Source organism: Monodelphis domestica, chromosome 4 (genome assembly GCF_027887165.1).
Source record: "Monodelphis domestica isolate mMonDom1 chromosome 4, mMonDom1.pri, whole genome shotgun sequence".
In the NCBI taxonomy this organism is placed as follows: Eukaryota; Metazoa; Chordata; class Mammalia; order Didelphimorphia; family Didelphidae; genus Monodelphis; species Monodelphis domestica.
Window position 1 is genome coordinate 249474810 of NC_077230.1, and position 24731 is coordinate 249499540.

At 33.1% G+C, this 24731-nt stretch overlaps 1 protein-coding gene across 10 annotated transcripts in view; it reads right to left on the bottom strand.

Annotated features, from left to right (window-relative positions):
- GRIA4 (glutamate ionotropic receptor AMPA type subunit 4) overlaps positions 1-24731 on the bottom strand; it is a 478222-nt gene that overhangs the window by 135559 nt on the left and 317932 nt on the right. For all 10 annotated transcript variants that reach the window (XR_008911318.1, XM_007494900.3, XM_056794448.1 and 7 more), the window contains one exon: positions 17282-17466. Coding sequence is in view for 9 of the 10 variants with exons in the window: in XM_007494900.3 (XP_007494962.1) it covers positions 17282-17466 (185 nt within the window). In the remaining variant the exon portion in view is untranslated. The remainder of the gene's footprint in view (positions 1-17281; positions 17467-24731) is intronic.

Below are 24731 nucleotides of genomic sequence, written 5' to 3' on the forward strand. Positions count from 1 at the left end.
GTGGGGGGACTGCTCCACTCACTGACTGTGGGGGCTGGGGTAGAGCAGTGGTTAACTGGGGCATGTGGGGCTCCTGCAGGGGCTGGGAGGAGGTGTGTGTGCATGGAAGGAGTTAAATAGGCAGTTAAATAATATAAAATATCAAATAATATCAAAACCAACAAAAGAAACAGATTCACAGATGAAGTTAGTAGGGCTTGCATGGACTTGAAATGTACAAAATATCAACCTTTAACTGAAGATTTAGCCAATGAAATTCAGCAACAAAAAAGTCACTAATAGGTAGGTTAGTTGAAGAATTCCCCCTCCCCCTCACTTATCTTAGTTCACAGTACCTCACACAAGTTAAATAATATCAAGACCAACAAAAGAAACAACTGACAGATGAACAAAGAAGTTACTAAGCAGGTAAGTTAAATAATTAGTTTTTGGTTTATTAAATACAGTTATATATTACAATTATACATTTTTATTATTTAAACTATAAATATCACAAAATTATGGTTTTTCTTGGTGACACACCACCAGAGTTATACTTGATTTTTTGGCAAATTTTGACACACCAATCTCAAAGGATTCTTCTATTCTAATAATCATTGGTTTGTGTCCAAGTTTTCATATTAACCAATCAAGAGATTTTTAAGCACCTGTTATTGAATAGTTATTATGCTAGGAATTGGAGATACAAAAAAAAATGAACATATAATCCTTGCCCTCAAGGAACTTACTTTCTTTTATTAAGAAAACATATGCATATATAAGTGCATGTAGTCAAAACATATTTATTGCCTACTGTGTTTCAGATATTGTGCTAAGCATTGGAGATACAAGTAAAAACCAGAAAGGAAAAAACTCTACATGAGACTTACATTCTAAGAGGGAGTTTTCCATCTCTATATATAACAAAATAGCTAAAGACAAGGCATATGAGGAAGGAAGATTCTAGGAGCTGGGGAGAATCAGGAAAAGCTTAGTGAATAAACTGGTGCCAGATCTGTCTTGAAGGATTGCTTGAGTATATTGTAAGAAAGCAAAAATTAAAATTATCTATAATTCAACTAGTGTTTGTGGATTAAGAATTGTTTAGATTTTAATACAAATTGTTCCTTCTTTCAAAAATTAAATTATTTTTGTGGAAACAGAATGAGAGGTATTTTTTCCAGTTTTGCATTTCATATATCACTGTTATGAACTGACAGTGAATAAAATCTTTGAACTATGAATTTCAAAACTACTCCACCCTATTCAGACCATTCTTTAGAAGATAGGATTTAGCTATTTCCTGATCAATAACAATAGAGATACTTGGAATAACAGAATCAGGTCTTGGAAACTACAATCTCCACCCTACTCAGGGTAACAAGATCAGGAAGGGCTGCAGCAAAACTCAAGATTTAATTATTTGAGAATATGGTCTTCAACAGACATGTGCAAAAAAGGACAGACCTCTGGGCAGTCCTAGGTCAAGTTAGAGCCACCATTGGAACATGTGAGATGCAGGAAGTGAGGTAGGGAACAGCCTCTGGAGTTCTTGGGACTTCCTGTGAGGAGGGGAGAGTCAGTTGGAGGCTGGTGCTTGGAGTTGGAGGAGCCTGCAGACTGTTTTTCTCCAGTTTGGTCACGTGAGTGACAAGGACTCATCTCTTTCCTTGCCTTGGCTATTCAGGGCCTTGGGCCCACTTTGGCTCAGCCTGAGCAGAGTGGATGTTTAAACCCTCTTCTCTCCCCTTTCTCTCTCTCTTTTTTTTCTCTCTCTCCCTCTAATACTTTCTTTCTCCTGTTTGTAATTAAAACACCATAAAAAAGTTGGCAGCTGACTTGAGTGTTTCATTTAGGAATTACATAGCTGAATTCCTTGGCGACCTTAAATTAATATATATCAGTCTTTTAAAGTGATTTCAGTATCACAGAACTCAATAAGATAGGAGACTTAATTCATCATCAGGTCCTTCCCAACTTAGTAGAGCTTTCCTGAGTTTGTGTTCCATAAGACTTTAAGAACTGAGAGTCGCTTCCATAGCATGTCACAACCATGTATTCATTTAAGATCTTAGTAGAGGATTTGCTAATAAGTGGTATAAAAAGAAAGTAATTTCTGGAAACTACATATCAATGCATGTTAAAAGGTGAATTATTTTCAGGATATTACCAAATAAATAATCCACTTGTTAACTAGATTCATTAAGTGGACAATATTTCCATCAATTGCCAATAACAGAAAATGTAAGAAAAATTAGTGTGGCAATGTGAATTTAAAATATGACTTTATATTTCTATACACAATAAAAAATATAAAATGCTAACTTAACTTTTGGGTTAACTTCTGTTGTTGACACATTAGACATGTGACTCTGAGAAAGTATTTAATCTCTTAGTGCCCCAGGCCTCTAAGACAATAAATTGCAGAGTAGTGGCTGAACTGCAGTGGTAGAAAAAGAGTTCCCTTTGCCAATGAAACCAGAAGTTTGATGTTCCCTTTGCCAATTTCTCCCACCACAAAATGAGCAAAATAAAATTTATTTTGGAAAGCTGCAAATGTCACAAGAACAATTATTTTCAGATTCTAAAATCATAAATTGTCTTTTGTAGATTGTCTTGATGTGTTAAGCATCAATATTTATAAATAATTCAATGCTATTTTCTTTTTCCTAAATGAGAAAAGTTCTTCCCATACATTCTCCTATTTTGGAATGTAGAATTTCAAAGATGGAAGAGCCCCATCAATTAATTACCATTTATTCATCTCATCTTCTCATTTTACAATATGAAGAAAATGAAGCCCAGAAAAATTAAATTACTTGTTCAACATCAGAGTAGCAAATGAGTGATAGTATTAGAATCTAACTCTCTAGTTAATAAGACTATTAATAATTCTTATTATGATAACAAAACATCTATTAATTTTATACATCTGTACAATCATGTATGTGATATTAAATATAAAACAATAATGGTAGGATAGTGAGTTGTTTGTGTACTTTTTTCTATTGGAATGTCTTTTTATAAAAAAGATTAGAATAAGAGGAATAGAATAATAATTAAAAAGCAACTTATCATAGTTATGTAAAATTCTACATTTCACAAAACATTTTTAATAGAAGTTTGGTTAAATAGTGAAATAAGCAATACCAGCTCATTTTTTGTACAGAAAGAAACAGGATCCAGATTTCTATCCCAGTGATGTCTGTCCTCTTGTCACTATGTCTATCAGTAACTATGGGATAACTTATTATGTCCTGTCAGTTTTTTTTTTTACAATTCAGATATAGAATTTTCTTAAATCCAAAATTTGAACATCTGTTGGCAGATTTAACTTTTAATTAAAAATCACTAAACTATTTTAAAAAATCAAGTCCCAACAAAATTTTAATTAATATTGTAAAGTTGGGGATAAGAAAATAAAAGCTTAATATTGGCATGACAAAAACCTACTAGAAAAGCATTTTTCTCAAGTTACTGCAAATATGACTCCTGGGAAAATAAAAATATAACATCATTAATATAACAAGGAATAATAATGAAATATGAGTTTAGAAGCAAACTTAGTTTGTATTTAAGGGTGAATGTTCAGAAGAATGAAGTTTTTTTTCTTCCTATTTATATTTCTTTTTTAAAAAGAGATCAAGAATGAATAGAAAGGAAAACTAAACAAACGAAGTTTAACGTAACAGTAGAAATTTGACAAATAATCTTATTTATGTTTAAACATATTTTTCTAATAAAAGAAATATACATATGAATTCATATTTGAGCATCTAATAATTTTTAACAAAAATTATCTTGCTAGATTTTGGAAGTGGTGTTCTGAGTTATCTTTTGTTATAGACTAGGATATTCCTGGATCCCCATCTATCTTTCATTTTCTGGGATGGACGCAACTGGCTGAAATGAAATAATATGGAGATTATTTTAAAATATTCTCCATTTTTTACAAAGATGCAAATTGTAAATGAACAAATTGATATTAAGTGTTTATTTTTCTTTAATGTATGTACTTTTATTTGAACTGATCTTCAATGTACAGTTAAAGATCCTTCCCTTCCTCCAAGTATTGACACCAATCTCATGGAATTCCCAGGAGACTAAAACATTTCCATTCATATCTATGTTTGGGGAAAGTATGGAAATTAGGGGCTTGTTTTTTTAAGTTTTACCTAATTTATATAAAAAGCAATACTATTGCCTACCCTCCCTCCCATTTTCTGCTCTGGATTAATAAGTAGTTTTTTTTTTTTTTTGTAGAACCAAACAGTCTTTATAAAGGCAAATAACAGTAACTGTAATAGTGGTATTTGGAATGACTTAAAAAACAAAAGACAACAAAAAGAACCCTTGAAAAAACAAATGTACAATCAGAGACTTGAATAGACACTGTAGAACTATGGGGATGTTTGTCTCCACCATACTTAGATTACTCATCACCATCACCATTCTAATTTTTAAATCTTATGTCCAAAGACAAGAAAAAACAAAACAAAACAAAACAAAACAAAAACAAATAAAGCCATGCCAATCTCATCTCATTTTTGGGATAGCAATTATCATGTCATATTCTTTGGAAAAATAAAAACAACCATTAAATTTCAAATAGTTCATTTAGAATTGGTTGCAATAGACAAGGGAGGGCCCTGATTAATCATATTTCTGCTTAGTGGAGAGGGACCAGGGTGGAGCCTCTAATTCAGATAGGGTATTTGTGCTCAGGTAGGATAATGACCTTAATTTTCATTGTTCTGGAGGCTAAGGCTATATAATCTTTTGCATTCTTTCTGCAAGATCTAAGTACTTGGTGATACCACCAAATAATATTGTATGGGCAGAACAATACTTATGGATATCAATATCACACTTCATGAATGAGTTGAAGGTAGTCGTGCATTCCATAGGATTTTATATCTAATAAAGATGATTGCAAGAGAACTTCTGGGCACCAGAACCTCTCATTGTCAATGGTAATAGGTTGGCATCAGAGAGCTCATAGCTCTTTCTCAGAGAAAAGGTAGACTCAGGACTGGCCATCTCCTACTTTAAGTATAGGGGTATGCCACAAAGAATCTCCTTGGTGTCATGAACAATTTCCCTTTTAGAAGCATTATTGAAACTGTACCATCTCTTGATCTGGATCTTCATGATATAGCCCATTGTATAACAGCCAGTTGAATACAAAAGATTGCATGGGAAGCGCATAATCCTCACAGATGGACACAATGTGGGTACCATTTTTACCAATAGCATCCCGAGACAATACAGACTGTATGTCATTGTATAGTTGGGGTGTTGAAGGTTTTAAGCATAATTGATGTCATCTTTTCTTTGTTGGCTCTGGAGTTCAGGGGTTCATCTGTAAGAGACACAATGTGCTTTCCAGGGGCCACATGGAGTTCAGTGTAGAAAGTATATAATTCCAGATCACCTTCATATTGGTGACAGTACTATGTTTAGTGAAGTATTTTAGGATCAGAATACCTGTTTTGCACTGAATAATTCCCTATATAGTTGTCTTCTGGTTAATGACTACCATCATGCCTTGAAGTATGGGGCATCCAACAGTGGGACAAAAGGCAGCATAAGGGACATCACCTCTTGAAAAGCCAGCTTTATACATTTTGGAGCCATGGTCAACAATGAGGATAATGATATAATAATCCATCATGATCTTTGAAATATCAAATTAAAACCCTTAGATGCAAGTGCACATTGTGGGGAATAGCTCATAGCTCAATATTATTAATGAAACAACTTTTAGAACATCCTACTTTCAGTACAGACTTACAACAATCATGATATCAAAATCCCCCTGATATTCTCACTTGTCCTTCACTCTACATAGTCAATAACTTGCCATCTTGTTGACTCTACCTCTATCACCTGTCCTTTTCTTGCAACTCAAATAACCCTAGTTCAGGCCTGTATTAATTTTGCCTGGAATATTGCAATAGTGTTCTGGTTAACCTCCCTTTCTCAAATTTCTCTCCTCTCCAATCAATCCACCATTTAGCTGCCAGTATGATATTCATAAAGGACAAACCTGATCATTTTACTCCTCTATTCAATTACCTCCAGTGGTACCCTACTACCAGAAGAATTAAATATAAATGAATTCTTTAGCTTATCTTTTAAAAGCCTTCATAATTTGGCTTTTATAGAATTTTTGGACCAATTATTATCCCTTTTTAGATTTAGTTCAAGTATGATTTTATACAAATATTTCTTTTTTTCATTCATTTGCATTTATTTTTGTATTACTCAACTTTAATTGATAAGCTTTATCCAAAATCTTGGAATACATAAGAATTCCTGAGACAGATACCAATGTAGTTTATCAAGTAGTGAGTAATGAAAGTGAAACCAGGTAATGACCTGGGCTAGTCAACTCCCTAGGAAAATTAGCCTCTGTATATGTGGTTCAGAACTCTGCTTAAATACAGTGCCACTCAAAGCATTTGTATTTCTTTCTCATTAAGGATTCATATTATATAAATGTGGTACTTAATAGAATGATGGAAAATGGGAATAAATATCTATAAATATGAATCCTAGTAAATATGGGACTACTAGATGGAAAAAGTGATATATGGGACCCTATTGAAGAACTCTTACATCTGTCAGACCACTTAACAAAGATATGTGGAAATAGTGGTTATTTAAGAGATGTCAAGATGGTTGATTACTTTATTGAAGTGAGAAAAGGACTCTTCTGGGATCTATTACATTGCCATGAAATCCCTGATGCAAAGTATACTTTCTCCAAACATACCATTCTAAATTTTCTTCCCATCCACTGCCAAATTTATAGGAAGAATAGGTTACAGTCACAGATTCTACTTTCTACAATTTTGTCACAATCTATGTTTCCCTACCTACTCTATGAACTCTGCTCTATTGTGGGTCAGTGATAACCTTGATATTTCCAAATCCTAAGGTCCATGATGTTCAAATGATTGGTCTATGGGCACATTGCTCACTAAGACAGTGAAAGATCAGAACCTGTTTTCTGACTAGGTATCACTCCTTCTACCACATTCTGCTTCTACCTAGCAATTCATAGATAGGTAATTTATTATTGAAATATTGGATCTCTTGGATCTATAGGTTCCTGAAGTTTGTAAATACAATTTTTAACAATTATGATTAACTTTGGACATAAATTGAGGATGTGATTACTTGACTGATGTGATTTCATGAGTATTGAGTTCTGTATATTTGAGATATACCTCCTCAATCTGGTATGGTTCTTGAAATTCCCTTAATTTGAGTCACAATATTTTATTCCACTCAAACTATTAGCTCTGAATCATAAATTTCTATGAGAAGAGTGCGCTATTAACTTAGATCACATTAAAGAGCAAGTTGTTGATGTCAGATCTCTTCCTGGCAGAGAGGACAAAGGAAAATATCTAAGCCCTGGGAGCCTAGAGGAAAGTTCTGCCAAGAGGGGGAGAAAAACTCATTATTTTGCCAGGAACCAAAATACTATGACAACAATTTTGATGCCTGACAAAATTATGAATTAGAATTTGTTAAGCAATAAGGAGGGAGTGGAGACCAAAAGCTATCTACTATCCCTTTCAACTAAAAAAATTATATAATTCTATGATTAACTAAACAGGGTGAATGAGCCTTTTGGGGAATTATAATGCAGCATTATTGTTTGTATAAGGGAAATTATTTCTGAAAATCACAGACTAATGAGTAGAGAAAAGTCATCAAATAAAATTGCATATCGTATTTAGAGGTTGAAAACAGTTTAGAGATTAATCCCGTGGTTCAACTCCTTCATAGCAGAACATCAAGTTCAATGATTCAATATTCAGGAAACCTACCTTCAGATTAAGTAAAATGATAAAAAAGTAAAGCACTAGTAAATGTGCCTCTAGCTTTCAGCACTTGTTGACATGCTTAATGTAACTGGTATGCAATTTATATAAGTACATTCATTGGTTACATTTCTGTAGGTGTCCTTATAGAGTAGAACTTTTTTTTTTTTAACTTTTCTTAAACCTTTTATTTAATGTAGTTTTAGGCATAAAGAGCCAAATCAAAATTCAAGAAACAAATGATGGACTCATCTTGCCCATATATATTTTTATTTTTCTCATATAAACATTTAAAAGAGTATGACTTTTGATTTAATTTAAGAAAGAGTAAGATTTAAATTTGTTAATTTTCTCAGAATGAACTATGTAGATTTTTTTAGCCTTTTGAAATAAACTTAACTTCTGGAATATCTATGTCTTGAAATAATAATTTAAAACATTTTCTAGTATCTTTCCTATTATCCTTGAACAGACTCAACTGAATCCAACTTAATTTTTAACTTCTAAATCAGAAAAGACACCTACAATCTGTTATACATTTCTCTTCTTCCTTAGGAAAACTGAATGGTATCAGATTCTGATATCTTTTTTATTTTATAAGAAAAACAACAGGAAAACCTGCAGCTGTGATAACAGTTGCTTAGAAACCATCTAGCACACCTTTCCAATATTCTATTTTTCATACATTAGTCTGGCATAAACGTATGCATTTCTGTTATATTTTTTATCAAAGAAAAACCTATTATATGGAAATTGTGAATAAAATAAAAATTTTAGATAAAAGATTAAAACAGTAAAATCCAACATATTGACTAAGAAATGGACAACGTATTTTAGCTGTTTTCCTTAATTTTCCTGTTAATTCTATGTACAAAGCAAAGCTAAATGTGCAAATATACTTTTGCAATGAAGCAGCTACAGCTGCAACAGCATTGTCATCAGCCACAACAGAAAATGTTGCTTTTAAAAATCCTTACCTTCTGCCTAAGTATCAATTCTTTTTCTCTTTGAAATTTAATTTTTTTCCAGACTACATACGGATAAAAATGTTAGTAATTGTTTCTTGACATTTTGTGATCAATATTCTTTCCTTCTCTCCCACACTTCCCCTCCCCAAGATGGCAGACAATTGTCCCTGAATATCATTTTTAAGACAGAAGAGCACAGCAAGGGTAGGAAATCAATGTTAAGTCACTTGCCCAGGATCATACAGAGAGAAAATGTTGGAGGCCAATTTGAACCCAGGTTCTCTTGACTTTGGGCCTACTGTTCTATCCATTAGGCCACTATGGGTATAAGGAGTGATTATCAATATGGTTTCATTTTTATAAACAATTTCAGGTGATCTTTAATGGCGATAGTGGTATAAACAGTTAATAGAGGTATTTATACATATTTTTCTGAAATTATAGCTAGGTTAGCCTGGGTAAGTCTACTAACAGTTGTCTGCCTTGGTTTCCTCATCTGTAAATTAGTGATAACCGGTCCTATAGAAATAGATTATTTTGAGTATCAAATAATAAATGATTTCAAAATTCTTTTCAAAGAGAAGACCATGGATTTGAAGTCACCGGTATTTAGTTTGAAATCTAGCTCTGCCAGTGCGACCTGGGCAAGATTCTTATATTCTCTTGGTCTCACGTGAGAAACAAAGGCAGCCTGCTAAAGTCTCTGCTAGCTCTAGATTTTTAAATCTAAATAATTATGAATCTCTTTTGATGTTAAATTCTATTTGGCAGGCATCTCGCGTTGATGATCGTGAGTCAGCACAGTGCGTGAAATAGACCTTCCATACAGGGCATACAGAAGACCCGAGTCCGAGTCCTGCCTCTGATAGAATTAGCTGTTTGAACATGGTATCGTTTATACTCTCTACCTCAGCCAAGTCTCTAATGTCAAACCATCAATCGGCATCGATGGAGAGAATTCCTAGACTAGGAGTTGTACATAGTGATAAAATCATATGACTAGACTAAAAAAAAAACAACAAAATTGATAAAAAAAAATCTGCCTTTGAGAAGGGCTTTCCTGGACGAGAGAATTTCTTAGAAAAAGTACTGAAATAGAAAACTCTTCAGGACAGCTAGGTGACTCAGTGGATAGAGAGTCGGGTCTAGAGACAGGAAGTCCTGGGTTCAACTCTAGCCTCAAACATTTCCTTGCTGGGTAACCCAAGGCAAGTCACCTAACCCCAGTTGTGTAGCCCACATGGTTCTTTTGCCTTGGAACTGATATTTAGTATCTATTCTGAGACAGAAGAAAAGAATAAAAAAAGAAATATAATACTCACTGCCTTAGCTCTATTGGTGGTAGCTTTCCAATGAAACAAAATATACTTTAATAAGTGCCAATTAGGACAACTAGGTGGTGTAGTGGATGGAATGTCAGGATTGAAAAGAGTTCAAATGGAGTTCAAATCTGGTCTCAGACACTTACTGGTTTTGTGATCCTGAACAAATTACTTAACCTGGTTTGCCGCAGTTTCCTCATCCATAAAATGAGTTAGTGAAAGAAATGGCAAACCACTCCAGAATCTTTGCTAAGAAAACACCCAAATGGGGTCACAAAGAGTCAGATATGCTTTCAAAATGGCTGAACCATGAGTACCTACTATGTGTGTGATCACTGAACAAGATTATACTTTTTATTATTCTCCAAATAGAGTCCAATAGCCATTTTTATTACCATACTTCTTTTTATTTTAATTAAAAAAATTTAAAAACCCTTACCTTCTGTCTTGGAATCAATACCGTGTCTTGGGTCCAAGGCAGAAGAGTGGTAAGGGCTAGGCAATGGGGGTTAAGTGACTTGCCCAAGGTCACACAGCTAGGAAGTGTCTGAGGTCACATTTGAACTCAGGACCTCCCATCTCTAGACCTCGCTCTCAATCCACTGAGCTACTCAGCTGCCCTCTTATTACCATACTTCTATTCCTTCTGATGTAGGAAGGGAGGAAAGGAAAAAAAACAAACATTTATTAAATAATTACTAGTACCAGGAAGTTTCCTAAACATTTAAGAAACATCTAATTTGAGCCAGACATAGGCTTGGAGCTTACCAGGAGTCATGCAGCTAATATGCATCTATGGGTGGATTAAAACTCAGGTCTTCCTGATTCTAGTTCCAGCATACTCTTTGCTGAGCCACCTGCCTATCCTTTATATCCTGGATAATTACAACCACTTCTCTATTATATGTTTTAGTGATTATCTATTCAACTTCCCTCACTTTATAGAAGAGGAAAGAAGGTAGAACAGAATCCCTGTTAAAAAAACAAACATTTATTAAATAATTACTAGTACCAGGAAGTTTCCTAAACATTTAAGAAACATCTCATTTGAGCCAGACATAGGCTTGGAGCTTACCAGGAGTCATGCAGCTAATATGCATCTATGGGTGGACTAAAACTCAGGTCTTCCTGATTCTAGTTCCATCATACTCTTTGCTGAGCCACCTGCCTATCCTTTATATCCTGGATAATTACAACCACTTCTCTATTATATGTTTTAGTGATTATCTATTCAACTTCCCTCACTTTATAGAAGAGGAAAGAAGGTAGAACAGAATCCCTGTTAATCTCCTGACAAAGCCTGAAAGAAAAAAAATGAACCAGCTCTTCTCTCTCTCTTTTTTCCCCTTCTCTCTTCTAACTTTTTATCATCCAAGTGTAGCCACTTGTTCTATCTTACATAGTCACAAACTCTTTGGCTTCAGTTTCATCTTCTATAAAATGAAAGTTTTGGTTTAGATTTTCTTTAAAGACTTTTTGAGACATAAACTTTGTACTTTTTCTTATTTTATCCTTCTTGGCTTTCCCAACTTCATAGCTGGCCATTTATAGACATCAGCAATAAGAGTGCTTTTAGGATCTTGGCATCATAGACTTAGAGTTGTCAGGTACTTCAGAGGTTCTCTAGTTTAACCTCACCATTTTATACATAAGGAAAACTGAAGCTAAGAAAGTCTAAAGGACTTGCCCAAGATCACATAGGTATCCTTTTCTTTTGTTAAGCAAACTAGTTATAGTGTGCAAAGTATAATTGTTAGGTTTTTGTCTCACTTTGATCAACCAAAATGGAATTTTTTTTATTCTAATATAAGTGGTATAATATAAATGACTTTTAAAATATTGAATTAAAACTTAGAGGAATTACAAAACAACAAAACACTTCCACAAAGATCTACAATTTTTAGATAGAGTGTAATGGACTAAAGAAACTATAGATAACTGTCTCAGAAACTTCAGCTCCCATTGGCTTATTTATAACTTGTATGGAGATGATTAATAATCATATATATACACATATAAATATATATATATATGCACATATACATCAATCATCATCAAGGTTTTATTATTATTACCTCTCTATCTACCTACCTATATCTCTGAACTATGGTCATGAATTTCCAAATGTCCTGAAGGTCTCTCATATTCAAGGTGTTCAAATAAGAAATAATTATCTTTCTTTCGAAAGCCACTTTGCTTCTGAACTTCCCTATTTCTGTCTAGGACATCACTATGCTAATCATTCAAGTTTTCGACTATGATATTATCCTTGACTTCTCATTCTCCTTCATTCCAATTACCTAGTTAACTACCAAATCTTACTGTTTTGTTCTTTACCACATTTCTTTCATTCCTCACTTTCTCTTTCTTCAAAGGAAGCTCTCACCTCAGTTCATTGTCTTTTGATAAAATTTTGATCCTTTTGATCAGTAAGTTCTATCCTTAAATTCAGGTCTTTGGTTTTCTCTCAAAGTTTTCAAAAGGTCCAATATGATAAAGTCACATATATTTAATAAATGCAGATATATTGAAAATATAGAAATTACCAGATCTTGTTTTGTTATTCGGTCATTTCAGTTGTCCCCTCTTTATTGGAGTAGGTTGCCATGTCCTTCTCTACATTTCTCGTCTCTGATCCATCCTCCACAAAGTGAGCAGAATTATTTTGCTCAAATTGACAATCTGACCATATCACTCCCATATTCCACTCCAATAACTACTTGTTTCCTCTAGGATAAAATGTAAACTTCTCTATTTGACTTTCAATTACCTTCTCACTTGACTCCAACTAATTTTTCAGACTTATATGTTATTCCTCTTTCTACCTTCTGTGGTCAAGCAAATTGATCTTTTATTTCCCATACAAGATCCACAAGTCCTGTTTCCAGGACTATGGTTGAATAAGTACCACAGGGTCAACACAAATTGACAAAAGTACACAATTCAATTGATTTGACTATAAGATTAGAGTAGCTTTCTTATTTCCTAACTTGAAAAAAGTCTTAAGTTGAGAGATAACTGAAATAGAAAAAAAGAACTCCACTTGGACACAAGATGCTTGATGGAGATGCTGATCACCTGTATGCCTGTATTCATTGTTAGAATGATAATGTTTCACTTTTAAATAAAGTTTTATGTGTAATGGATGTACTCTAAAAGGTAATATAATGAATATGCTGATTTATAAGATTCTCCTGGTTATAAAATTAAAAAAGAAACTTCATTGTGTTTATTTTTTATAAAATGATACTCATGAATGATACTTTATCTCCTAATGCTTTGCTTTTGAATTAGGTGTCTCACTACCTAGAATGTTTCCCTCACCTTCAACTATTAAAATTCTTTTTTTCCTTCAAAACTCTGCTCCATAAAACTTTCTTTTATATATAAAAATTTTTTTGCTGTCCTTTCAGGAAATATATACTTTACTTTTTTATCTTTTTTATGTCTTTTTGTATATCTTTATATTCAGGAAGTATCCTTTGATCCTAAACTCCTTTAGGGGAGGAACTAGTTGATTTTTGTTTGTATCCCAATCACCTGGCACAAAAAAGATTATTAGACAGTTAATAATGATGGCTGATTTGCCACTATATAAACTGTTATATTTAATAGTAAATATCAGTTGGCCTGAATTTTAGATAATTTGTAAAGCACTTTATATTCTGTATTTGATGGTCACAACTACTCTATTAATTACCTGAAATCCCATTTCATTTTTGCTATAGTTCTCAATGAAAAAGTAAAGATATATGGTGCATATTTTGTGCCTTGGTTCAGATTTGGAAGCTTCCTAATGAATATTCATTACATGGAAATGGACAAGAACTTATTTGTGCATGGCATAAACATAATTTGGAAAAATGGACACCAGATGAGGTATATCTCTTAGCACAGTTGTCCATTAACATATTTTGAGATAAAATTGTGTGAGCTATTTTCATTATGTTTTTGCAAATTGGTACAAATTAAAATGTCAGCTAAGTAATTATTGTCAACATGTAGAAGTAACATGAAAGTCCTAATCTGACCTGAAGTCTACTAATACATCCAGCCTGTACAACAGGAGCAAACTTTGTCTGCAGGACTGATTTTTACTATGTACATCCTGGGAGTTATTTAGATTTTTAATTTCAGTAAGGGTTTTGTCACCTTTGCTTATTGTGTATTCTCTAAATTGGATCATTCTACATTAATAGAGGAATAGATGACACAGAGAAACATAAACTGAGGGTAAGTTCATATAAAACCATAAAACAAAGGAAAGAAAAACAAATGATTTGTCTCTTATCAATTTATTTGAATAAACACAACATAAAAAGAAATGACTTCAAATAATTTAGTTCACAAGTAGTAAATTCAATAGTGATTTCTTTTGATTGGTGGGAAGTGATTATGGTATAGGGAAGTAAATTTATCAACAATGTGAGGACAAGTAAAGAAAATCCTGCTGTGTGGTTCCTAGGTGTACAAATGTTTCATAACAAATCACCAAAAGGACAATGGCTCTTGATGTCATTTAGATCTTTGCTTAGGACAAAATTACATTATCACTATAAGTATCATTATGTAAATATCAGGTAAAAAGACAAAGTGTAGAACCCAGGAAGAATAGGCAAATTATAATCTAATTTGAGTTCTTGGAATCTTTACATGAAAAAATTCATGTTTCCAATCACTTTAACAAGAAATTTATTTAAGGGTTTTTCAGAGAGCTTATCTGGAGCACTTAAGTATCCTGGTTTTCTCCTTAGAAACTAGTTGAGCCTTTGAAATGGGTCAGTTTGTTTTAGGCACTAAATCACCTACTTCTAGGTGAGTCTTTTAAGTAGGCATTAATCAGAGGTGCCTTTTGAACCTTTCTTTGTTGTCATAATAGAATCTTAGGAATCTAGTCAATTTCAGGGAATCACATGCCCAATAGAAATTAATAGGAGTTATATACCAGACCCTATCTATTCAAACTCATGGTATAGTTGTGTTATAAGTGTAGTAGTTATAAATTAGCTAGAGGCCATGCATGTTTTGATAAAGCAACCAAACAAGAAAGCTTTTTTTTTCCTTACATTCTGAGACAACTGAAAAAATCTTCAGCTATGCAAAAATAATTTTTATGTTCTAAAAATATCAGAGAGGCAACAAAGGCAGAAAGAGATCTTATCTCAAATTTAGAAAGATCTGGTTTCAAGTTCTGCCTTTGACATATGCTGTCTGGTCATGTGACCCTGGACAATCATTCAATCTTGAAATGCCTTGGGCAACTATTTTGCTACATTATTAAAGAGACTCCTATTTTAATAAAATTAAAGGTTCAATTAAAATATCTTCAAAAGAATCTCTGAGGAGAAATAAGAGAAGCACATTAATTATTGATTTTTTTTGAGATTATCTAAGAACATTAGAGAATTATAGGAGTTATTCAGTATCTGAGGGTGGTCTATGGCTTTGGTTAAATATAAGAACCATTTGACAGTTGGTCTGTACAATTAAATAATTTGAAGAAATAAGGAGATAGAAGGAAATATAAACACACAACAGCATGAGAATAAGTCAAAGGTCAATAAAACATACATGCACTGAATTTTGATATTTTTGATAGCTGATACACTAGTCATCCTTGAGAATTTTTTAGAATGAGAGATTGCCATTATTTATTTGCTTATATTTAGTACTTGCTAGTATACAAACATAATTTCCTGAAATGATTGTTATGATGTGAATATCCCATTGTCTCCTCTTATAAAATCATGTCTAGATTGATGATTACAAAAGAATAGCTTATCGTTTTTCTTTTTTCTTTTTTTTACAAGTGTCATATCACTGAAAGAGGAGAATCACAAAGCTGAAAATGACCTTGGAGGTCATTTAATATAAAGTCCCTCTCAGATATCTTTGAAGCCTCCCCTTTAAAAAAGAATGAAAAAAAAGAGTAAAAGGGTGAATTTTCACAACTTAGAGCTAAGATTAATATCATGTAAAAATAAACCATAAGTTGTCTGCATATCAGTTTATTAAACAAACCAAACTATATAATTAGCACACGTGAAATTGTAAATAGCAAACAAAAATATTGTTAATATATAGTTTATCTAACCTTACGGCTTTCTTGAGTAAATATAACTAAGCAAGCAATTTTAGACCACTAGATGGCATACATTCCCTATAATTTTGATAAAATAATAATAGCTTTATCCTGAGACACAGACTTTCAAAATACTATCATATTACCCAGGGTTAGGCAAAAAGCAAGCACATATTTGTTGATATATTCCTATAACCTAGTACAATGACATAGCATTAGTTTATTTTTCTGCCTAATTCAAATAAAATTAGGAAATAATTTTTGAGTATTTATGGATTTATTCTTATTTAGGGTTTATATCTAGTCTTTAAATCCTATTCTCCTAGATCACTAGGAGAAAATATGACACACACAACACTAGCTTGTCTGCTTGTAAATTTACTTTCCTTATTTCACATAGGCTGTTCTCCAAAAATCAAAAATGTTTTCTTCTCACAGACTTCTATAGGATTTAGGAGATAAGGAAAAAATAATTTAGTGATTCTCAAAGGTTGTCCTCAAGGGGCCTTATATCTAAAACATAAAATTCTACTAGATCCTACAAGTATCAAACTACTTTTGGAATCTTAGGTCATAAAAATAATTAGTTGGGAGGGACAAAGCATGAGAAACTCAGTCGATCAAACAAGCATTTATTAAGCATATATGTATCATGGGCTATGCTATGGATGGGGAATTCAGAGACTAAAATTAAACCATTTCTATCTTCAAGGACATTTTATTTATCAAGGGGAATAATCTTTGTGTGTTTAAACACTGATATACACACAAACATATTCATACAAAGTAAATACTAGGTAATAGTGTATGCGGACAAAGGCACTAGGATCCATAGTGGTTTTAGGAATGGCCTCCTGGAGGAGTTAGCATTTGTGTTGAACTTTGAAGCAATAGAAGTATTCTAAGAGGTACAAAAGAGAAGGAAAAGGCACAAAGCAGTCCTAAACATCAGCTTCCAAATTCAAAAGTTGGCAGAAGTTTCTCGCAACCCTAAACTTTAAAATATCTCCTAATTCTAAATTTGGAAGATTTCCCCAAAATTAAACAAAATATTACTAGATTTGAGATCTAGGCGATAAATGCAAGACCTACCTGTTCCAGTATGTTTTGAAGTCTCTCTATTTCACAGTCTATTACAAATTTCTTTTCTTGTCTACGATCCAGGTCTTCTAGAAGGCGCCTGTAGCTGGCATCATTAAAGTTTTCCACACATATGGCACTGACATGCCAACCGTTTTGTCCTGCTTTCTCCATTATAGCTTGAAGTATGGAGTATCCTAGAAGAGAAGAAGAGAATTATTAGATCTGTGTTTTTCCCGTATCTTAAGAAAAGTATAGATAATTGCAAAAAAATATAGATAATAAAATATAGATAATTAATGCTCCAGCAGCAATTTCAAGTCCTACCTCTTACATTTACTTTATCCTTGGGGAAGTCAAGAGCTTGGATAGTTATTTTTGTATTTGTTCTTGTTCTCCTTACATTGAGCAACAATAGGACTTAGATATCAATTGCCTGAAGTTATAACCTTATATATCATATAAAGCCTCATATGTTCAAAGACTATCTACCCACCACACCTAGAACATAAATTTCCTCTGGGAGAGAAATATTTATTTTACTCTTCATATCTTCAGAATCTAGCATTGTCTTGCATGTTATAAAAAGATAATAAATAAATGTCTTCTAAATTGAACTGAATGATCTTTATAAAGGGAACATTATATATTTCATATTGTATAAAATGACATAGAATAATAGTCCAAGCCAATTTAACAAACATTTAGTGTCTATTATTCCAGGAAAAAAAGTATAGTTACTCTAATAAGTTCTGGGAATGCAAAGATGGAAAAGGATATTGCTTCTGAGGTCAGTGAGAGTACTCCTGACATATTTATGGTCTTTTTACATTATAAAAATATTCTTTTTAAGTCACATAATCCTGTCCATCAACTCTGAGCAAACCAGTCAACATTATGTGAAGCTACTAGGAGTGAGAAGCAATATAAAAATGAATGTGGGAATAAACAAAATAAATAGAACTGTGACCTTTACTAAGTATCCTTTACTGAATATGAAAAGATGTGGAATTATCTGTATATTTGCCTTAGTCCCTTCCCCTCTTGCATGTGATAAAATTTCTAAACTGGAAGATCTTATAATCTATAGGTTGTAGAACACACATAGAGGAAAAACTGTATATACATACATACATACACATACACACACATATATACTTAAAATGCAAAAAAACAAGCTATTTTTGTTTTAAATTTTAATTTTTTAACAACCCTTACCTTCCTTCTTGGACTGACTACTGTGTGGTGGTTCCAAAGCAGAAGAGTGATATGGGGATTAAGTAACTTGCCCAGGGTCACACACCTAGGAAGTGACTGAGGTCAGATTTGAACCCATCTCCGGGCATGGCTCTCAACCCACTGAGCCACCTTGCTGTTAAGTTCTAATAAAATGTTTAAATTTCTAATAAACTTAAAATTATGTGTAGTAAAGACAAGACAATGCTTCCAGTCTCATTATATGTATATTTTAGAGGATGGGTAATTTCTACAACATAGCATAAAGTAAGTGAAACCTCTGATATTTCTGAAATATATTGGAAGGTATTTCAGAGATCATTTATTTCAACTCATTCCTGAAAAATATTTCTTTTCTATATATTTATTGTAGCTTGAAATCACTCTTAATAGTTTATGTCATATTAAGTATGGTTGAAACTTCCTGATTAGTATAGTTCAATGATGGCAAACCTTTTAGAGCTGGGCTCCTCTCCTATCCCACTGCCAGACCAAGTGAAGTGCCTGCCCTACCCAGAGACTGAGAGACATATCCCCTACCCCTATCCCCTCTTACCCCAGACTGGGGAGGGAGAAAGCCCTCCCATTGTGCTACTGGGAAGAGGGGCAGGTAAAGTGAGGCATGTCCTCAAATGCATTGAGGGGAACAGCTCTGCCCCAAGTCCCTCTGACTTTCTAGTAACAAGCTCTGGTGGGCAACTGCAGGCATGCCCACATGTTCCATAGGTTCACCATCACTGGTATGTTTACTATAATATAGTCTAGGTATCAAATTTTATTGGTTATGTATTTGAATATATGAGAGATAGCTATAAATCTTAACAATTTAATGTCAGATATTTAAAATATGTGATCAGAAGACTCCTGGAAACAATAGCACAAATGTGTTTGCACTCCATTTACAAAAGGTAGAAAATCTAAATATAAAGTATTATCACAACTATATCATCATTTTCTTTTGTCTATTTCTGGTCTATAAAAGAATAAGAAATTTTTATAGAAAAATATTATCTTCTCAAAGTTTTTACACAAACACACAGCCCCCTAATACTTGGTACCTAATTAAGATCAGCAACATTAAAGGTGCTCACCCTGAGGATTCTTCTCACTAGAGTGGGTGGATGTTTTGTATAGATAGTAGGGCTGAGAACAATCCTATTCCATATTCATCAAACATTCTATATGAATAAAGATGGAAAATTCGTTTTGTCACCTACACTAATAAAGAAGGGACAGGCAAGTTATCTCAGAGCATCAATTTTTCTTTTTTTTTCCCCCCAACATCCCATCTTGTCCTCTCCCTTTTTTATTTTTTACCCTTCTGTTCAAAGCCCCATTATAGCTGGCTACCTTTAATCTCTAAAATGGATTCCTTTAAAGAAGGGACAGGATGAAGGTCACAACTAGCCAGAGGTTAAAATGAAACTTGTAAAGACAGGGTGCTAACCATCTTTCTTTTTGAATTGTATCTTGCATGATTTTATCTGGTACAAGTAAAGCATTTTACATGTTACTGATAAATACCCTGAAATTATATTTATAATGAAAATTACTTGACAAATAAAACATGGCAGTTATGGTTTACATTTTTTCCATGCCATTTTCTTTCTTGCCTCATTATCCTTTTCTGCCCCACTCCCCCCCCCCCAAAAGAGGAAAATAGTATTTATTAATTACAAAATAATTATTCTGAAGTTCTTATTCCTCCATTTCATCTTTTCTTTTGTTATATTTGCCTATAATTAATTATCTTTTCAAATTATGCCTAAATTCTTTTCCAAAGACTGTCCCTTTCCCCTTATTTTCTATTCATTTCATGTATAAAATTATGTTGTGAATTTCATTTTAGTATGCATCATATTGATTAATATTTCTTCAATTCAAAGTGAACTTTGTTTAAAACACAAATTGACATAATCTTTCTGGTTATTATGTATATCTTTATTGAAACTTTTTTTTGCTCCATCTTCCCCTCACACTCACTTAGATCAAGTCACATAAATAATGATAGCAATCACACTTGGAAGCCTTTCTTTTACCTTGAATCAAGTTCAGCTTGTCATAATTCTTGAAAAAACTGATTTTATTTTGGCACTTCTGGATGGACTCTTGTTGTTACTTGGCACATAGATATATCTATTTTCATGCTAGCTTGTCTTTCACAGAAAACAAATCTTCATATTATCTGATGAAATACATGTTCTTGGTCTTACAGCAGACCTGGTATTAAGTGTATTTTCATAAAGTACAATGGTATTTTATAAATTACTTCTCTATATGTCTCTTAATTGTAACTAATCATTAAAAATGGGAAACCTAGGATTTGAATTTTCTTAGTATCAGATGCCAGGACCTGATTCATCTTAAAAAGTTACAACAGTAAATGGTTAAGAGTTTGTCTATCTGTCTGAAAACAAATTTAGGACTATAAACAGAAATAAGTGAAATCTATTACTAATCTGTACAAACTGAACTGTTCAAATAGTGAATTTCAGGGTCTGTGTATAAAGAATGAGAACTCAAAGAAGCTGCCATATTCAAAAATGCTTTCACTTATTATATACCATTATTCAAATTCACACCTTATTAATTTGGTAAAGGAAGTCAAGAATACATTGTGAATACTAATAGGAAGCATTGCAATCCACTCTATGATTGCATAACTCCATTGTTACATAAAAGAGAGAGGAGAGGGGCTAAATGGTAAAATAGCAAGTCATATTTGCTGCTATAACCTATAGTTATTTAATTTAATTCCTTGCTTTTTCCTGAATGCAGGATTTATTATTTATTGTATTAGTTTGTAAGATGATTTAAAGTCACAATCTAAGAAGAAGAATTTTGAGGAACTTTTGAAAAATACTTAATTTGCAACAATAGTAGGGAAAGTATCAAAGCAGTGTATAATGAAATTATTCAGTAAATTTAGTGATTATACCCTCTACTTAATCTTTCTCCATGACTGTGTTCTGGAGGTGACCTTGGGTGCTTGAAGGCTGTGCCAGCATAACACAAAACTCTGGCAAGTTTTGCCAGTCTTGAAAAGCTTTAAGTTTGGGCGCAGTGACAGACTGCACGTCTGTTGTCCGAGAACCAACCTAACTAATAAACATAGCAAGGTCCAGCACCAGAGGGATAGACAGCAGGTGATAATTTTTATTTTGGCCCAGAAACCATAAGTGCCTAAGGCTGGGAGAGAATTGTAATCTTCATTTATGGGAAAAAAATACTCCATTAGATCAGAATATTGATCTTTCAGGAACTGAAGTAAACTTAGAGAGAAGGGGTGATGTGGTATTTTAGATAGAGTATTGGTCTCAAGATTCAGCAGGTTCTAGATTTAGTTTTGCTTCCAATAACCAATTACTTGAAGTCTCATTGCTCCAAGATATCTCTTAGATACCATCATAAGTCCCAGAATTTATAGAAATTTATTGAAATGGAAGTTATAGAATTACAGGTTTAGAACAAAAAAAGGTCAATCAATTTTTAAAAGTTACAAAAGAATGTCATCAACTGTAAACAAAAGTTTTTCTAAAATAATATTAAATAGAATAATAGGGACAGAAATGACCTTGAGAGGTCATCTACTCTAATATTAGAAATATCCTCTTTGTCACTCTCCTGGAGTACTGATCTTTGGGGTGAGCAATTAAAATTTTTATTCTTTATAAATGAGAAGGTTGCTATGGGTATTGTTGGAAATGTTTGTTTTGTATACTCATTTATAAGTGTGATTAAGCACATCACTCTACTTACTCCTAATAGATGGTTCATTTCAGACAGATATTCTATTTTCCTTTAGAAAGGAAAGAAGACTTTATGATCACTTTGAAGGATTTTAATCTTTTTTAAATAAAATATACAATACTAAAGTTAAATTCTATATTCTCCTCATGAGAATAAATTAAATACTAGTACAGAATTATTTGTTCTATAGGTAGAATATTGAGGTAACCAAATAGTTTTCTTTATTTGGACTTTTGGACATTATTTGGACCAAAAAAACTGGGACAGTCGCTTACACATGTTTGCTGGCTGAGAAAGAATTGCTTACATAGAAAATTGTGTCTATCATAGATATTTGTCTAGCATTGTGGTTATTTATATGATGAGCAAAAAGCAAAACTTAAGACTTTCTTTTGACATACACAAAATATCAGTGTGGAAACTATCTTCAGAAAGGAAAATAACTGGTTAATTAATTTGAAATGGACAATTCATTATTTGATCAGAATTCAATTCAGCATACCTATATAAGTATGTGCATATATGTATATATGTGTATGCATATATGTTGAGAGAGAGAGAGAAGGAGAGACAGAGACAGAGAGAGAGAGTGCATGAACTATATGTGTTATTCTGTGCTAGATACTACAGGGCTGTGTTGGTGAACCTATGGCATATGTGCCACATGGAACTGCTTTCCTCCTCCTCTCCACACATGCCTGAGGACATTTATCACATCACTCACCTCTTTGTCTAGCAGCCAAATGGGAATGATTCCTCCCTCACCAGTTTGGAGTAATGGGGTAGCTTACATACGCATGAGGGTGGCAGTTTGGGCACTCTTTTTCTAAAAGGTTGGCATCACTGCTTTTGAGGATAGAACTTGGTCCCTTCTCTTAAATAGCATGTAGTTTTATTCAAGAGATGAGATAGATGCAGCATTTAAACAAGAAACAACAACAAATGATGCTGATTTCAATGCAAATAGTATAGATTGTAAATTGGGGCAGAATAATGTGTTGGTTATAATTCCAGCTGATTCATGAGAGTCAATTGTTAAATTTTCTGTGTCAACATAAATACCTTAGAAATAAACAAATTCTACAAAGAAGAGTTTAACTTATGGTTCTTTTGATCCATTAAACTTAATTAAGTGATAAAGAAAATGATAATGATGCTTATTAATTTTAAAAGTGCATAATGCAAAAATATCCTTCCCTGAGGGCCAGTTAAATATCTACTAGCATATTCTAAGAGAACTAGTGTTAGACTAGTTTAGAAAGTTTCATAGAAAAGATGGACCTGGGGTAGGATGTATATTGTCTAGTAGGGAAGTAAATTCTAATTATTATAAATATTATTTTTGGTATGTATATTATTATCTTTGCTTTGACTTGTTCTCTCTGCATTATTTTAAATATATTTTCCCTAACTCCTGGTTCATGTAACTAACTAAAGGAGGACAGGTCATTTCTCCAATCTGAATGATCTCTCATATCTTTCCAAGAGATGAGTTATGCATAAAAGATTAAACAGTTTCATTTGTTTCCAACGTCTTAGGCACCAACTACTCTAATGAACAATAGAGGAGATCATTCCCTTATCCTTAAAGTTTTACTTAATACCCCCTTGACTACTAACTACCATGCTCTTTCAAGACTGTACCAGTTTATTCATGAGCTTCCAACAGAAAGCCCCTCTCCCTATGCCATGGAAAGTCAGGTGCCAGAAATCTGCTTTGCCTAAAATGACATCACTGTATGCTGTGCTCCAAGAGTAATCAGTCAGAGAACTGAAGAAAAAAAGGAACAAGAACAGGGAATGTGAGTGTATTTACAAGAACTCAAGGAAAGGGAACTAGGATCTCTGTGACTTAGCCCACCAGGAAACTGCCCTCAAAAGAAAGGAGGCAGAATATGAGTGATAGGGGAATATGAGGAAATAATAGTAAAATTACCAATGAGATTATGAGAAAAAAACAAACATTCAATGCTTTTGAGCATAAGCAGATAAACCAATAAGAAAGCTATCAGTAACCAAAGGGAATATGGCTTCTAGATCCCCTAACCAAGTTTGGAAATTTGTGAATAATTTTGAGAGATAAAAGTATTCAAAACTCAAGGAAGCCAATCTTGTAGATTCTAAAGAGAGCCTGGAACCACAGCAGGATATGTCTGAATAATTCAAGTGAAAGAATTGAAAAAACAGAATTTATGTCCTCTACAGCAAAAATAATAGGCAGACTAGAACTTGAATTCATGTCAAATGTCACCAAATATGTCTTCCTACATTTCTTTAAAATCTTTCTACAGTATAATGTTAATTTTTGTACCTCTAAGAAAGAATATTTTTTTTTCCAGGAAGAGGGAGATCTTCGAAAGAATGATATAAAATTTGCAGATATCATAAAGTTAGGAAGCATCACTAATATTTTATATGACAAATTCAAAAAGATCTAGAAATATTATAATATTGGTCTAATTTGAAGAAATCAAAA